At 40.5% G+C, this 16,925-nt stretch overlaps 1 protein-coding gene across 2 annotated transcripts in view; it reads left to right on the top strand.

The window, feature by feature from the left end:
- The window catches only part of IVD (isovaleryl-CoA dehydrogenase), a 34,115-nt gene extending 24,862 nt beyond the window's left edge, over positions 1-9,253 (top strand). For both annotated transcript variants that reach the window (XM_061611443.1, XM_061611444.1), the window contains exons 8-12: positions 857-950; positions 3,037-3,118; positions 7,601-7,705; positions 8,519-8,591; positions 8,849-9,253. In XM_061611443.1, coding sequence (XP_061467427.1) covers positions 857-950; positions 3,037-3,118; positions 7,601-7,705; positions 8,519-8,591; positions 8,849-8,982 — 488 coding nt within the window. In that variant the 3' untranslated portion in view covers positions 8,983-9,253. The remainder of the gene's footprint in view (positions 1-856; positions 951-3,036; positions 3,119-7,600; positions 7,706-8,518; positions 8,592-8,848) is intronic.
- The last annotated feature ends 7,672 nt before the right edge of the window (positions 9,254-16,925 follow it).

The following is a 16,925-nucleotide window of genomic DNA, read 5'->3' as shown; positions in this document are numbered from 1 at the left end:
CATGGAGGAAACAACTATGAGCACCAGCTTGGTGTTATGTCTGAAGCAGGGATTGTGTTTCATTCCCCGCTGTCTCTGATCTATAGCTAATGTTTGCCCTTGGCTTGTTGATCATTGATGGTTGGAGGGAAACGAATCACAATCTCTGTTTTGGACATAATGCTCGGTCAGAAATCGTGATTTGTTTGCGCCGTGTGCTAGCAGGGGGCAACCAAGTGGCCAAGATAGGCACATTCAAGGTAAACAACTGAATGAATGCATATAGTTTTGTCAGATTTTATGGTGAATGTTTTAGCTTAGAATTTGTTGCAGACCATTTACACAGGAAGGAAGAGTTAGCAGGAGGTCAAAGGACAGGTATAGCCTAGGTATCAGGAGGTGGTCTCCGCATCTATCCTTTTTAACCCCATGCAGACCCAACCCACCAGTTCAAGTTGAACCACATATTCCAACAGAATTCACCATCTCATGCCTGTAGCAAGCACCTTCAAACATGCCACATTCAGAACCCTTTGATCACTAACATATTTAAACAAGTTTCCATTGCAGTTAATTTGTTCATAATTTGATTTGCCGCTTAGTAAAAATGTCCAAACGTGGTCCACAAACACCCTTTGCTTTGCTGAGCAGGGTACATAAGCAACTGAGATCATGTTGCTGCTTTTCTCTTTTTTTGTGTTGCTTGAAAATAAAACTAATGTTTGAGTATAAGGTGTAACTGTGTGTGTGTGTCTGTATATCTGTGTATACTGAGGCTGCTGCTTCCCGTGCTCTGGAGCCCTAGTAAACTGTGGACCTCCCATTTAGAACAATTGTGTAGGTACACCAACTAATCACCTTTCTCTCCTTCTCACAGCTGCCAATGTCTTGGGGCACTTGAGTAAAGGAGTCTATGTACTGATGAGCGGCTTGGATCTTGAGAGACTCGTGCTGTCTGGTGGCCCCTTGGGGTAAATTTGGATTTATTTATTACTTTAGTGACATTCCTTATCATGTTTCATTGGTTCTATTCATTTATGGGGGTCATTCTTTGCAATATGCTGAAGTTCATCACAAGAGGAAATTAGTTCAACTGAATAAGGGCCTGTTCCTACCAACAGCAGCCCCCAAGTAATGGTCTTGAAGCACCACTAGTTCATAACTAGTCCTATGGAGAGTGACTGCAGCGTTGCTGACCAAAAAAAATCTAGCAGATTTCTGTGAACAATTCTGGACAATAATGATGATGTTGCCAAAAACTCAAATATATTTAATGGGTGCATTTTGAGAAATATTTGTGCAAAGTGGGCATATTGGCTCTCTTCTATTCAACACTGGTTAAATGTCTTCTGCTTTGGTATCTTGTTTCCTTAACAATATTATAGCATGTAAACATCATAATATAAGATGAATATATATTTATTCTGAGCATAGTAAGCTTCTGAGTATTTTAAAAGGCTGCATTAAAGCCGATAAGTATCCTTGGAAATGGAAAATAGAACAGGAGGTAGTGAATGTTTAGGGTAAATATTTAGGAAAGCCGTCTAACTTGGTGGGAATTGGAACAGAGTGTTACCAAGACCATTATGTACATCTTGCATGCTGGCTGGCAGTTGACCTCTCTGCTCCTTGGAACGGTGGTAGAACCTCACTGCCACCTTGCACTACTTTAGTGTAGAGATGCAAATACATCTTGCCTAATGTTCCCATCCTGGACAATGTTCATCAAACCTCCAGACAAATGAAGCCATTTCCCACTTGGCTGACAGGAAATCCACTTTTGGATAGTAATGGACTCCCTGCTGCCACCCAACCGTATGATTCTGACCCGCCCTACAGTACTTAAAAACAACAACATTGTAGTGTTGTCCTATAGAACCTTGTATTTATACCATATTAATTTCATCTTGGGCTTTTTTCAAGAAGGGTAAGAGATATCAGTGCATGCAATTTACACTATTTCATCATTCACCAAAGTTCCCGATTTGTGCTAGGAACAGAGCCAAATAACTGCTGGCTTTTATATTTTCAAAGGGAGAGCAATCATGCTTCTTTGTCGCTGTAGCAGGGACTGCTCCCTGTGCTATTTTGTACCAAGCATGGCCTAACCATATGTCTGCATAACACTTCCCCCTATTCCATCTTATCTCTCTAAGGGTCCCTGACCAACTTTGCCTCTGGTGAGGGCATCTTTTGCTCTAGTGAGAGTGCTCCATTCCCTTGAGGTTAGAGATGCCTGGGGATCTTCCCTGGTACTGAGCTGGCTTGAAGACCATTGAAAAGCAGTAAGCCCTGGACTGGCTATTGAGGCCAGCCAAAGTATATGGACCCCTGGTTAATACTATTGCTGACTGCAGCGCAGAGCACTGCCATGCCTCTGGCGTATTTTTGTCCACCCCTCTTTGTTTTTGTTTTAATATCCACCCTAACGAAGACTTCTGATAAAATCGAAAGCTTGCTCACTTCTCTGTAACTTCTTAGTTCTAATAAAGGTAGGAATATCGGAATCTGTGTTAGACTAAGGTAGATTCTTTGTCCATCTAGCCCTCTATTATCTACTACTCAAACTAGCAGCAGCTTTCCCAGATTCCCAGCAGAGAGGACTTCCCATCACCTGAACTCTGATCCTTTTAAATGGAGTTGCCAGGCTACCACCAAGCTGTGGCCCCGCCTCCACCCTATTATGCCTTCTGGATTTATTTATGTATTTTTAATGGACCAACAGAGCTACATGCAGTTGTTATAATGTACAGATCTCTCTAGGACAAGAAATGCTATCCTATCCATCCATCCATCTCAACACACCAAAGTGGGTATTGCAACCTCGTAATTGGCGCTCAGTTTCCGGTTTTTCCCTAATTTATTGCACCTCTATCTGCAGGCTGCTTTTTATTGTCCTTACTGCTTTTGTTGCTCTTTTAGTTTTGGGGTTTTATTGGTTGTATTTTTATGATGGTGATTATTGTTTGATGTTTGTATTGGGTCTTTGTAAGCCACCTTTATAAAGACAGATGGAAATCTTGAAAATAAATAAATGAGTGTCTCTTTCCTTCGCAGGCTCATGCAGGCTGTCCTAGACCATGCATTCCCATATTTACATGTCAGAGAAGCTTTTGGACAGAAAATTGGCCATTTTCAGGTGAGATCAATGAGACGGGTGCCAATGAACATTTAGAGCATATTTTTATAGTTTGGCGAAAGACTGTTTCCTTTGCAGTTGTCATATGCATTATAAGCCTGGTTTTGGATCAATCTGTCTTCATCAGATAAAATGTTTGCATCAAAGTTATGCTGCTTATTTCCTAACATGCAATTCTGAAGCAAACTATTTCCAGTTCTTTTTAATTTCTGGCTGATTTTAAAGTAACAGTAAAAGGTCTCCTATTGCTAGAACCACACGATAATGTGCATTCAGGAATTTAGGGCTGAGAGAAATCCAGGGATTGGGTTGGATTTGCTCATTATGGCACTTGATGATAGCTTGAAGTAATTGATCGGTTAACTAATTCAGCTTTGGAATTTTGGAATCAAGTATGCTTTTGCACTACGGGTTTACTGCTGTACAAATAGTGTTGCAATCTTTCCTGTTACTGTAATATGCATTTTCCCTTTGGTAATCACTACTCCAATGACATTTAGCTAATGCCAACATCAGTAACTCTTGCTTCTAGTTCACCTTACACTGAATATAATAATAATAATTGTACTTGTAGTTGTGGGCTGCCCCAGGAAGTAAACTAGTTACTTCTTGTCTGTCATCCCTAAGCAAATTATGGGGCAAAGATATTTCTCTCCCCCCCCTTTTTTTTGGTTCATTTTGGCTGGTATGAGGCAGGGTTGTTGCTAGTTTGGGGTAGGGTGAAGCAAATGTGGATGCCCCTAACTAGTGACCCAGGCTCCTTCCAACTCTACTATTGTATTATTCCATGCTAACTATAACTGTTGGAATATAAAAATGAGAGGTGGCATTCTCTGCACTTGCTAGATATCTAGTGAAGACCAAATAAATGAGAAGTAAATCCAGAAAGGAGGCAGGTAATGGTTTGCGCGTGTTTGAATATTATGCTTAGCTTCAGGATTGATTCACGTGTTTGGGAAGCTGGTATGTGCTTTCCACCACAGATAAGGATGCAGATACAGAGAAGTCATTTTATAGAACATGTTTGGTTCCCCCAATGTGTAAAAGCCCTTTTAGATGTGTGTGGTGAGGGGCACCATTTACCAAAAAAAGAAAAAAAATTAGCAGCAGCCTCTGGCATAATATTCAAACACGCGCAAACCATTACCTGCCTCCTTTCTGGATTTACTTCTCATTTATTTGGTCTTCACTAGATATCTAGCAAGTGCAGAGAATGCCACCTCTCATTTTTATATTCCAACAGTTATAGTTAGCATGGAATAATACAATAGTAGAGTTGGAAGGAGCCTTTACAGCCATCGAAGGCTCAATGCAGGCATCCAGCTTAAAGTATACCTGATAGATGGCTGTCCAGCTGCTGGTTGAATGCCTCCCCAGGCAATATTATGCTTGTCCTCTTTGCGAAATTCACTGTTTTGTTAGGATTATTTTTTATTCATTTTATTTCCTCAGATTTGGCCTCAGTCTTTCATGCCCCATCCATTTCCAGGTTAGAGAACTGTAATGCACTTTAGGTGGAGCTGCCTTAGAAGACAGTTAAGAAACTGATCTTGGTCCAGAATGCGGCTGCCACAACGTTAGCTTGAGCAGGCAGATCAGAACATGCCATGCTGATAGTTGTATCAGGTACATTGGTTGCCAGTTTGTTTCTGGGCTCAGTTCAAAGTTATGAAGTCAGGGATCAGAGTACCTTCAGAATTTTTTCCACTCATATGAATCAGTGCTGTTATGGTGTAGTGGTTTGAATGTCAGACACTAGGGCCTGGAGCACTAGGGTTCAAATCCTCTCTCAGCCATGAAGTTCAGGGATAGTGACCTTGGGCCAGTCACTATCTCTCAGCCAAACCTACCTCACAGGGTTGGTTGTGAGGAAATGGAGGGGGGAGAACCATGTATACTGTTTTGAGCTCCCTGGAAAAAAGGCAGGATGTAAATGTAGTCGTAAATAAATAAAAATCTGCCCACCCCATGAGATCTTCCTCAAGGTCCTGCCGCCATCTGAAGTACGGCCAGTGAGCAAAAGTGATGGGGGCTCTAAGATGTTGGATAATCATACCAAAGGAAATAGGTGCTTGTCTTTTTAGTGGTCAGCCAAACCCTATTTATTTATATTTTTATATATAAAAATCAGGCATTTTTAGGTCTGGGTTTTTAAAAATGGGGATTCTGAATACTGCTGTCTGAATGTTAAATGTAACTTTTTTGGTTTGGGGCAGAACTAGTATAATTCTTTTTTTTTTTCAATTAATTTTTATTCTAATTTTCAAAACCAAAATAATACAAAAAGAAAACAACACAAATCAATAACTAATACAATACAAAAAAAATACATATATCTAAAAATATTGACTTCCGATTTGTCATAGTTCAGCTATAAATCTATAATATATAACAAACCTATCTCTTAATAGATTATAAAATCACCTTCCTCCAGCGGTTATCTTAGTTGGTTTCAAATCTCATTAACATCATATCATTTTAATATTCCACAAAAAGTCAAAGAGAAGTTTCCAATCCTTGAGATATATATCAATCAATTTTTTTTCTAAATAAACATGCCAATTAATCCAGCTCATCAAATCTACTAAATCCAGTAATTTCAAAACACTATAATTCAACTATAAATCTATAATATGTAACAGACCTATCTCTTAATAGATTATAAAATCACCTTCCTCCAACAGTTATCTTAGTTGGTTTCAAATCTCATTAACATCATATCATTTTAATCTTCCACAAAAAGTCAAAGAAGTTTCCAATCCTTGAGATATATGTCAATCGATTTTTTTTTCTAAATAAACATGCCAATTAATCCAACTCATCAAATCTACTAAGTCCAGTGATTTTAAATCGCTCTTCTGTCATTATCCATATTGGGTCCATCTTCCATCTTTACGCACCCAAAAATCTTGCTGTCATAGTCATATAATAAAAGTCTGATAGGAATTTCCTCCATCACAGATATTTTCTTACCATCAAATCCAAACGTAGCACTGAAGTATTGTTGCAAAGCCGCATCTCTGTTCCTCTTTTCCACGTGATACACTAGTACATCTCTTGAAGGTTTTTCCATTGACACAAAACAGGGATTAATTCTGTTAACTTTCTCCATTTCAAGTTCCATCAGATCCTTCCAGTCCAAGAATTTTTTTGAACCGATAATATCTTTATCTCCAATCTCTTCAATTCCTTCAGGGACAGCGCTGAATTCCAAACTGTAATATTTGTCTCCAGGATCCATCACAGCCAGGAAATCCAAATCTTTTTTCATGTCCATAATTAAGCCAATCTCCATAGTTTGAACCTTGCCTTTAATTTCTCTTTCATCTTTTTTTTGTTTTCCAGATCTATCTTTATTCTCCTTTCTCATAGGATCCTGAGTTTCTTTCAGCTCCTGTCTCATTTCGTAAAATTCAATTCTCCACGCTTGTCTATTATTTCTCAGTTCTTGTTTTATTGAGTTAATCCCATTCATTATTTTCTGAAACATGTCTAGAGATAAAGTCCCTTCTTGTACATCCATGGTCTTCTTAATTGTCATTCTTAAAGCCAAAGGAACAAAACTCCTTCAATTTTCAATGTCCCAAACAAAGAGCAGCTTATTTCTTTAACCAGTTACAAAGGAGTTAATTTTTCCAACAAACTAATGTCACACGCTAGACAGCCCTTATCTCTTATCTGCCTGAAAGTGTAAGAACAGCTTTAGTTCACAGCGTCGAAATAGCTAGTAGCAGAGAGAATGAGCAGATTCGTCAAAAAAAAAAGATCAAAAAGTAGTCCCAGCCATAGATCAAAAAGATTTCTTATCTCCTCCAATCAGAAATCTCTCGCCCGTTGTAATCTTTAGAATGCCATTTTCCATGTCTGCTTTTTGCAATAAAAAAAAAAGATAAGCTATTTATATTTTCTTCCCCCCTAGCTCTGCGAACAAAAAAAGGAAAGTCTTACCTCACCTAGGTTATCTCAGTTGCTGTTACTTTGACAAATCTCTTTAGCTGTATAGATAAGAAAATGATGAATGTAGACAGGAGGATGTTTGCCTGTTAATCCGTATAAAAAAAAACGGGTCACTTATCCAGCTGAGCTAGCATAAAAATCCTCGCTCTGTCTGAGCTGCTGGAAGACAGACAATTCTGACGAATTCCAGACTCCAACAATCAAAACAAAGCTATGTGGGGAATCTCACGTTTCTTCTTTAACCGGAAGAAATTATTCCCAGTCAGAAAAGAGCCTTCTGACTGAATTTAAACTGGATGAGTTTCATCCAAGACGGGAGCCCGTCTCAGAGGCTGCACAGGCGTAGGGATCCTCCTGGGAAGTCCAGAACTAGTATAATTCTAACTTGATAATTTGGTTTCTTGGTTCAGTTTATGTATGCTTCTTGCCGTATTGAATGTTTGTATATTCAGGAGGGCAGAAAGGGTGGTCATAATGCTGAAATGAAATTCAAATATTTCCCTCCCCTTCTTATATTACAATTAGCTCATGCAGGGTAAAATGGCTGATATGTACACGCGGCTGATGGCATGTCGACAGTATGTGTACAATGTGGCAAAGGCCTGTGATCGGGGACACTTAAATGCAAAGGTGAGCTTATGTGTGGTTGCCTGTGACCCTTGTATTTACTCCTTCTGTATCTTGCTCAGGTGGGAGGATTGAAGAATAGGTAATATAGGAGACTTGTCAGTGGTGGAAAATATATAATGCTTGAATACTCTCTTAAAGGAGAAGGATACTTCTTTGCCCTCCTGGCAACTGGTTTACTTTTACTAAATAGTTGCAGTATATGAAATTACTGTGGTCCTAGAACAGCTGTAGTTCTCCCTTCTAACTCACACATCATAACTACATGTGGAAATGTGACAGACCGTTAGAATGCTGTCTCTTATCTTAAATTCCATGTGTACCCAACCTCAACATGGCATTATTGATTGATTGATTTTATGTACTGTTTATATGCCAAAATGGCTTCTAAGTGGTTTACAACATTAAATCAATTATAAAATACATACATCATTAAAATATTACCATTGAATTACAATTCAATTAAAATATCAAAACTTCCTTAATCAAAATAAACAGTAAAACAAAAACATGACAATTAAAACAGTAAAAAATGAACTATTATTGACTGATTGATATGAAGCTGTGAAAGTTGTTGTTTCTTTTGTGATGTGGAAGATGGTGGGGAGGGAATTCACAGCTTAGGGAGGCATGATGGTGTCCTTGCCTCAGACAAAAAGTTGGGTGTTTCTCTGTTGGTAACTTTTACATGAATTTGAAATCTGGTGTAGCTGGAAAGGAGAGTAGCTTAGACAATTGTACCGTTTTGGGGGCTAGAAAAGCTGGGCCTCTGTCTTTGAAGTTCTTCAGTGAAAATGATATTTTGTGCTCCATTAGGACTGTGCAGGTGTGATTCTCTACTCTGCAGAATGTGCTACTCAGGTCGCTTTGGATGGAATTCAATGTCTGGGTAAGATCATAGATGTGTGCAGTTGTCTCACTGAGAGGCAAGCCAACCTAGAAGACAGTTGCATAATGGCATAGTTATTGTGTATTAATCACAGAATTGTAACCAACTGGCTAACGACCACTAAGTTGGGTGATTTCCATTTCAACTGAATCGAATGTTCATCATTCCACAAGCTCTCTATGCTAGCCTGTAGGATCAGTCTGCATCCAGGAGCTCTATCTCTTGTTAGACTTCAAGGTCCTTTTCTTACATTGCAGGTGGAAATGGCTACATCAATGACTACCCCATGGGTCGCTTTCTGCGTGATGCTAAACTGTATGAAATTGGGGCAGGAACCAGTGAAGTGCGGAGAATAGTAATTGGCCGGTCATTTAATGCTACCTTTAAGTAGCGCTGCCATTAAAGAAGAATTGCACTTCAAACCGGGAGGCCTTTTATTTCGAAGACTGTAAAGTTCACAAGCATTTTTCTGTTCCTGCTACCAGGATGACCACCTCCATTTGGCTCTTGACTTTCGGTTCTCCATGCAAACCCAGCCAGATTTTCTAAGAACATGTGATTATGTTACAATTACAGTGGAACAGAGTAGGCAGTTCAAGTGGAATATGTGGATATCTGCCATCATGCCTCATTCTCAAATGAAATTTTGTCCACTTCAAAAATTGTGTTGTGTGCATCATTGAAGTTTATTTTTTCTTCCTATTTTTTGTTGTTTTCTTAGTTAATGGAATTAGCAGCATGACGTTCCATTGCATCATGCCTCCAGAATGCTTGCTGACTTTATAAGAATCTTTGATTTTCAGTTTTATGGGATCAGCTACACAAGCAATATTAAAGCTGCTGTTACATTGCTAAAATGTGAGGCATGCATTTTTGTTTGTTCCTATTCTCTCTTGCTTCTTACTGAGGTATATTAATACCATCCAAAGCCTTCATTCATTTGATGGACTGCCACCTCATGCTTGATTCATGTGGTGATGTCAACATCTGTAATCCTGGAAGCAGTTAAAATGTCAAAACACTACATTGTGCCAGCTGAGAGTGAATTGAGGAGGAGGAGGAGGAGGCAACAACTTGACTAGGGAATGTTTGGTCTGCTTCCCCTTGATGGACATAGTTGCATACACGTCTTGCTCTACCTGCTAGAAGAAAGAAAGCATAGCAGATGTGGAAACTGTAAAAAAAATAAATCTAATAGTGCTTTGGAATGGCATGCATGCCATCCTATGAAGACTGAAGATATGAATTTGTTTTCTACTGGGTGGTAAACAGCATGACTCAGTTTCCAAAGATCTAAAGCAAAAATAGAAGTTCATTAGGATTTAAAATAGTTGTTGGTGGCCATATGGTTGTAGTAGTAGTAGTAATAATAATAATAATATGTTGTTTTTGTTGTTGTTATTATTATTATGATTAATAATAATAATAATAATAATAATAAATATCCTGTTACAGAGAGAGAGATCCATGGATGCTATCTTGAACTACTAGGCTGATCTACTATCCACATAAAGGATGGAAAGGGAGGCATTATAATAAAACCCAGCAACTTTCAGCGCAGGAGTGTTATTAATTTAAGGACAATTCTTGAAGGAATTAGTGCAGACTTGAATGTAAAGGCAAACCACATGAGGTTTCAATTGGAATTTTGACCAGCTTTTACCATTTCCTACTCTTCTTCCTAGAATGTGTTAAATTATCTAATGAGATCCTTACACTGAACATTACAAACAGACTCACTTATGTCAGCCAGGCTTTATTTTCTTTTCTAAAAATATATCAGTTTTCACCAAGTGATTTTGAAACAGGCGACTTAGGTTCTTGTGTGCCACAAGCAGCAAACAGGACAAAGCATTGTGAACCATGCCAGAGGTGCTTGTGGAACCAAAACCACCACCACCACAGCTAGCTCAAATAATCTGTGCAAATTCTTCAGCACAGGGCAGTCCAGCTGATAATTTGGTTATCAGATCAACTTATTCATACCCAAGACCCATCTTTAAATACCATGTCCAACATAGGATTGACAAAAACATTTATTACGTATGTCCAGCTTTCCCCCTTTCTTCATAATAAAATTTAAAACAAAAGAAAGTGGTGGTGTTGGTCATCTAATCCAGTAACAACACAACGATTGATGTTGATGGGTGAGCCACATCCTGAATGTGGAAATTGCATGACCACGGGCAATCTCCCTGACAATCCAGAATGAGATAATGCTTTTGAGAATATAGCATATTGGCCTTTGAGGCTCTTTAAAGACTAGAGATACCAACTTTTGTTTTTAAGGATAAATATCAAATTGACAGAGGTTTGAAGATGTGATGGCGAAAATTGGCAGTATCACACGCTGTCAAACAAATTGCCCAGCTCTGCCCATCTGAGCATACATGTCCCATAAAAATTCATGTAATTTTGGTATCTCCCAATTGCATCACAGCCTCCTTCCTTCTGCCTCCATTTCAGAAAGTATCAGTTAAAGTTCTCCTTGGTAAAAAGACACAGAAAGAGAACAGGTCACAAAAGTACAATGAAATATATTTTACCCATTTTGAATTCTGAGAAATCTGAATTGCAGGAGTGTCCTTTAAATATCATGAAATGTGGTGGCAACTTGGGCCAAGGCTCTAGTGAAATGAATGTAAAAATGGGATAATCCAAAGGATTATTAACACACTCAATCAAAATGGAGCCGGTACACTCTGGCTCTTAAATTTGCTACCTGACATTTTGGGTGATCTTCCTAATCCATAATGCTTTCAAGAGACTGTTAATCAAACTCTGAATGTATCCATAAGTCACTGTGATTAATATATTAAGTGGTTTACTCAAAGGGTTCTTTCTGGTGTAAAATGAAACATGGGGAAGTTACTGGCTAACTGATGGTTTTGTGAGTGTATTAACGTTAATAAAATTATTGCAGTACAAATAAAGAAATGTCCTCTATTAACTTGTTCTGTTATGCCCAGCAGGAGGCAGGTAGAAACTTCATATGCTTCTTTACATTACATCACCACAGCAACAAAGCAGACTCCTCTCAACCAGCACATCCTGTGTGGGTGACACTGGTGCAGAGTTTTTTGCTCTTTGCAGAGTTTTTTGCTCTTTTAGCTACAATACTTCTTCCTTCAGCTGATTTACTGCCCTTGTCTTCCTTTCTCATTCTCATTAAAAAGTTCATGGCACATTGGGCAGATACTGCAACCTTTGATCACTGGGGAATTGTAACCAGAAACAGACATTATATAAGGCCATAGTACCCAAACATGTATTTCTACTGTTGCATTACATGGATAAGTGAGCATTTTACTAATCGTACTGTGGTTACCAGTTGTGCTGTGTTTCACACAATGCTCCTTCATAATTGCTGTGTTCAAGAGTACAGGGCCGCAGGGAGATGAGAAGATAATGCCAGTCTTATGTAATGGTTTTTACATTTATGGCTGGTCCAAAGCAAGAACCTGTAGCAAAGCCTTGGGCCTGGATTCAAATGCTTGTTCCCGCATGGGGCAGTGTTGGGCAAGTTGCTAGCTCTCAAGAAAAAATCCTCTCTAAAAAGGGGATAGTAATGACCTATCTCATAAGTAGGTTCCTTGCTTGTGATCTAGAGTTAAAATTACCAGGATCTTGCTACCAGCACATGGTTAGCCCTGTACTGCTTTGTAAACAGCCCCATAGGCTGATAACACTTCAAGCTGTTTCTAAATATTATGATAAGGTCTGGCATTTGCTTCTTGTTATTCCAAGAATTTTTCACCAACTTACTACAACAAGTTGGTGGTGATTATTACACATAGATTCACTCCACAGAACAGAGCAATTAATATTATACTGGCTACATGTATACGCAGTGGTGGCAGGTGACCCCTGGAACTGGTAGGGTGGAAGGCAAGGATGTCAAGAGGAAGTGAAGCAGATCCAGTGACAGGCAGAGCCAACTAATAATTTGTCCCTATCCTTCCTGCTGAGTTCTACAAGAGTAACAAAGACGAAAGAGGAGGAAGCTGACACCCCCTGGACTGGATGCAAGTAAGAAGGCAAGCAAGTGGGAGCTGGCTAAAGACAAACTGAATTTGGTGGGGTACTACCCATTTGCCCTAATGGGCCAGCCACCACTGTGTATAGGGTATCATTGCTCACCATCGTTCTCATTTAGCAGTATTGTACTATACTCTGTACTTGCTACTGTAAGATGTAGATGTAGTGATGGCTATCAGCTTGGGATGGATTCATACATATTAATAGAGAGTAAGGCTATATACACTGTTATAGGATTGGGGGGTTGGTATGGATGATGTCTAGGTCCCTCCCAGGCCTGTAATATTCTATCTGGAAATTTGGGATCTGCAGTAGCAAACCTTGCTGAACTGGTCAAGCCAATTTCTTTTAAGTTTATCGGTCCAGCCAAATCTGTCAAGTGTCCTCATTAACAAGTCTCATGTAAAGACTTGGTCAAGAGCAGATGTGTTGCCACCGGAACAAATGGCCAGGGATGCTCCTAGCCCCCATCCCCACCTGGCTAGGGCCGGGAGGTAGCCTGTGTGCTTAGTTGGTCTGATGTCTGATCTGGAAGCTAGAAAGAGAGAGGCTTGCTCTCTGTGCTGAATCGCAAGCTATGACTTTGGGGACTCCCCTAAGCACCTAATGGGAAAGCAAGGTCTGTTGGAGTGTTAATGCTGTGAACCCCTCCGTCTTACACTCAGGTTGTATATATGGAGGGGTGTACTCATCCAGGGTCTCGGGGTCTTAGACCCCTTTTTTGGGAGCAGGATCCCTATGTCTCCAGCATCCTGTGAGATGATCAGTGTGAAAGGGGAGTATGTTAGCCACTAAGAAGAGTCTTCTAACATGCTTCCTTGCCCTTTCCTACTGATTGGAGCCAATCCAAAGTGAAAGGAGATGAGTCAGCTAACACTCTCCCCTTTCATGCTTATTGGCTCCTAGGGCTGTTGCTGTGGGAGAAGACATTAGCAAGGATCTCATTCTCAACCCAGCAGCAAAAAAAGGGTGAGGGGATGTGGCTATGGCTATCGTGAAGGGACCCTGCACTTCTGAATTTGCCACTACACTATTGTATATATGTGTAAATAAACCATATATAATTAAGACACCATGGTCTCCAGTCACTTTCATTTTTGGAAACCAAACCTGACTAAGCGTTGGAATGCCTGGAAGTCTCTCACCACTTGGAGATTGGGGTGCATGCAATATTATGCAATTCCCCTATGTATGTAGGGAAAGAGCTATAGCTCAGTGATAGAGCACATGCTTTGCATACAGTAGGTTCCAGGTTAAAGGCCTGGCATCTTCAGCTAGAAATGAGAGAGACTCCCTGCCTAGAACACTAAGAACTGCTGCCCATCAATGTAGACAGTACTGAGCTAGATGGACCAACAGTCTGTCTCAGTATAAGGCAGCTTCCTGTGTACTACCTCTAGTGTTGAAGATAGTTGTGCATCTATATACTGGGAGCTGCTGGTACTTGCAAGTGGGGAGAAGATTGGGTGCTTCTTTATGGAAGCGGGAGATGACTGAATGGACAGGCTAGTTTGTAAACTAGAGAGAAGATGAAACCCAAATTTGAAGTCTAGCTGAATCTTTTGAAGCAATCTACCACTAAACTTTTTAAAACTTCAGGTTGTTTTATTTTGAGGGGCAATTTTTTTAAAAAAGGTGGCTGTTAATTTTATACGTTTTAATGTTAAAATATGTAACTTACAATTCAGAGTATAAGAATATAAGCCTTAGTTAGAATTTCCTTGAGAAATTGGTTCACCAAATTAGCCTGAACTCTACTGTCAAAGCGGCAGCAGGGAGGAGAGATGCCAAGATGAGAATGAGCCCTGAGCAAAGCCAGGAGCAGTGACAGAGATACGCTGTGCACTATTATCACTGAATTTATGCCCTCAACCATCCACACATTTTCTTTTCTTCACAATGATAAGAGGTAGCAAAAGAGAGATCCAAAATGATACAATTCTGCTCTGATTGCTGCTTTCCAACACAGTCTTAGTAATTAAGATTATTCAGGTTTCTCAGAGCAGGTACGAATACCTTGTTAGTGGAACTTGGGGGCCCATTGAAATCAACAGAACATGACTAACTTGTTCCACTGATTTCTGTGAGAGCTAACTTCAGCTTACTTAAAATTCTTCTGAAGATACTGAGTTTGTGTAGCTCAGCATAGGATCAGGGAAGGGCTCAGGAGCCCTGCCCCTCTGCTTTGAGCAACATGGGAAAGGTGTCTTCTGAAGAGGGAGTTAGGTTGCATCTGTCCCACAGCATCACACATGCAACTGAATGAGGTGGTAGCACAGTGGCGTGGAACCTCAGGTCCAGGGGTCAAATGCAGCCCTCCACAGGCCACACAGGGCCGGCCCTAAGATAAACAATGCTCTGGGTAAGGAATGCCTTTGGTCCGTGTGTGTGCGCGCACACTCGCATGCACACAGTGGTCAGCTTTGCAGGGCCACCCGGAGGGTTTATGGGGCCCAGCTCAGGTGTGATGATGGCACCCCTGCTGCTGCCCCCTACAAGGACTGCATGTGTGTACAAATCTGGGGGCTGCATGCAATAATTATTGCATGCATATTTGTAGTTAGCAATCAAACAACCTGTAGAACCTTGAAAAAACTTTACACAGCACACTAAAAGCACAGCCACTGAGCTCAGCTTGGTGCCCCCGTCAGCTCGGCACCCTGGGCATGTGCCCAGCTCACCCATACCTAAGGCTGACCCTGAAGCCAAACCCCCTCACTGGCCCTGCTGCACCCATTCCTCAAGGGCTTTGACTCATGCCTTTTGCTTGCCTGGAATGGAGAGGGGTATGTATATGTGTAAAGAAACCTCTGGCTTTTGTGTGGCTAGAATGTCGCCTAATGTAAAAGGAAAGAGTCACATCCATTACCCCACACACTTTTCCCTCTGACACAACCCACCTCTAGCATGCACCCCCCTTAATATAGGATAGCATTCAGAAATCTCACCTCCAATCTGAAGTTGTCCACTCCATTCTCCAGAATGTGCCCTAGAGCTATTAGGTTGACCATTACAACAACAACAAAATTAAAAAAATTACTTCCAATGAATCAGACAGATTTTAACAATTTGTTTCTTTAATAAAAACTGAATAGTAGGTGTATTCTTGGAAGAGATGTTCCCTTTGTTGTGGAGATAGGAATGATTCTGCTAAGATGGAGCTTCTCATGAAGTACACCTAAGTGTGCAAAACTATTGCTTTTGAGGTAAGGTGGTTGAAAGCCCTCCTACCACTGCGTCCTGCTGAATATATAGACCAGACCTGTTACCAGCTCTTATCTAGTTTGCTAGCTGTGTCCTTTTCTGGAGAAATGGGACCTAGGCTTACTAGATGACTGTAATGTGTTGTATATGGGACTGCTCTCAAAGATTCTCTGGAAGCTTCAATTGGTTCAGAATAGTGCAACCAGACTTCTGTCTGGGGTTAGCAGCACAGCCCATATCAGGCCAATTTTGCGCCAACTTCATTAGCTTCCAATTTGTTTCCAGGCCCAAATCAAGCCCTGGTTTTGGACTTTAAAGCCCCAAATAGCCTAGGACCTCAGCAATCTTCTCCTTTCAGCAGATCTCACAGATATGTGCTCAGTTTCTGAGACCTTCCTTGTTGGTCCTTTGCCAACAGAAATGTGGCTGGTGGAGACAAGAGAGGGTGTATTTTCAGTTGTGGCACCTACACTATGGGATAGCCTCCCAAGGGAGACTTGTCAGGCCCCCTCTGCTGGCTATTTTAGTTGAATTTTTGAAATATATTTATTCATTAAATCTGTTAGTCACTTTTCTACACAAATATGTGCACTCAAAGTGACTTACAGTTAATAAAAAGTAAAAGTAAAAGGTGAAAGAGAGAGAGTATATAAGGTGGTGGAGCAACCCTTCTTAGGAAGGTTACACAACAGAAGCCCTCCAAAGCCTTCCAAAGTTAAGAACCAAATACCTGGGAGAAGATAAATGTTTTTGCCTGGCACCTAAAGATGGATAATGATGGTGCCAGGCGTACCTCCCTGGGGAGAGTGTTCCACAAACGGGGTGTCCTGCCCGAAGTTGAGAGATGCAGATTCACACTCGACAGTGGCTTTTTCTCTTTTTATTAAAGTAATAGACAGCTGCAGTGCAGAGCGCCTCATGTAAATAGCTTCTCTTTCTAGGAACTCAGCATCTCTCTAGCACTAGCTAATGGTGACTTCACAACTCCCAGACGTGACTCAGCAACTGTCTCCCCCTCCTGAATCCACTTAAGTAGGCTGGGAAGGCGGATGCAGACAAAGCCTCCGCCTTAGCTGGGTCTGTTGAATCTCC

The sequence above is a fragment of the Rhineura floridana genome, chromosome 2 (genome assembly GCF_030035675.1).
Source record: "Rhineura floridana isolate rRhiFlo1 chromosome 2, rRhiFlo1.hap2, whole genome shotgun sequence".
Classification (NCBI taxonomy): domain Eukaryota; kingdom Metazoa; phylum Chordata; class Lepidosauria; order Squamata; family Rhineuridae; genus Rhineura; species Rhineura floridana.
Note: the sequence above shows the minus strand (reverse complement) of the source record. Positions and strands in the feature narration are given on the sequence as shown.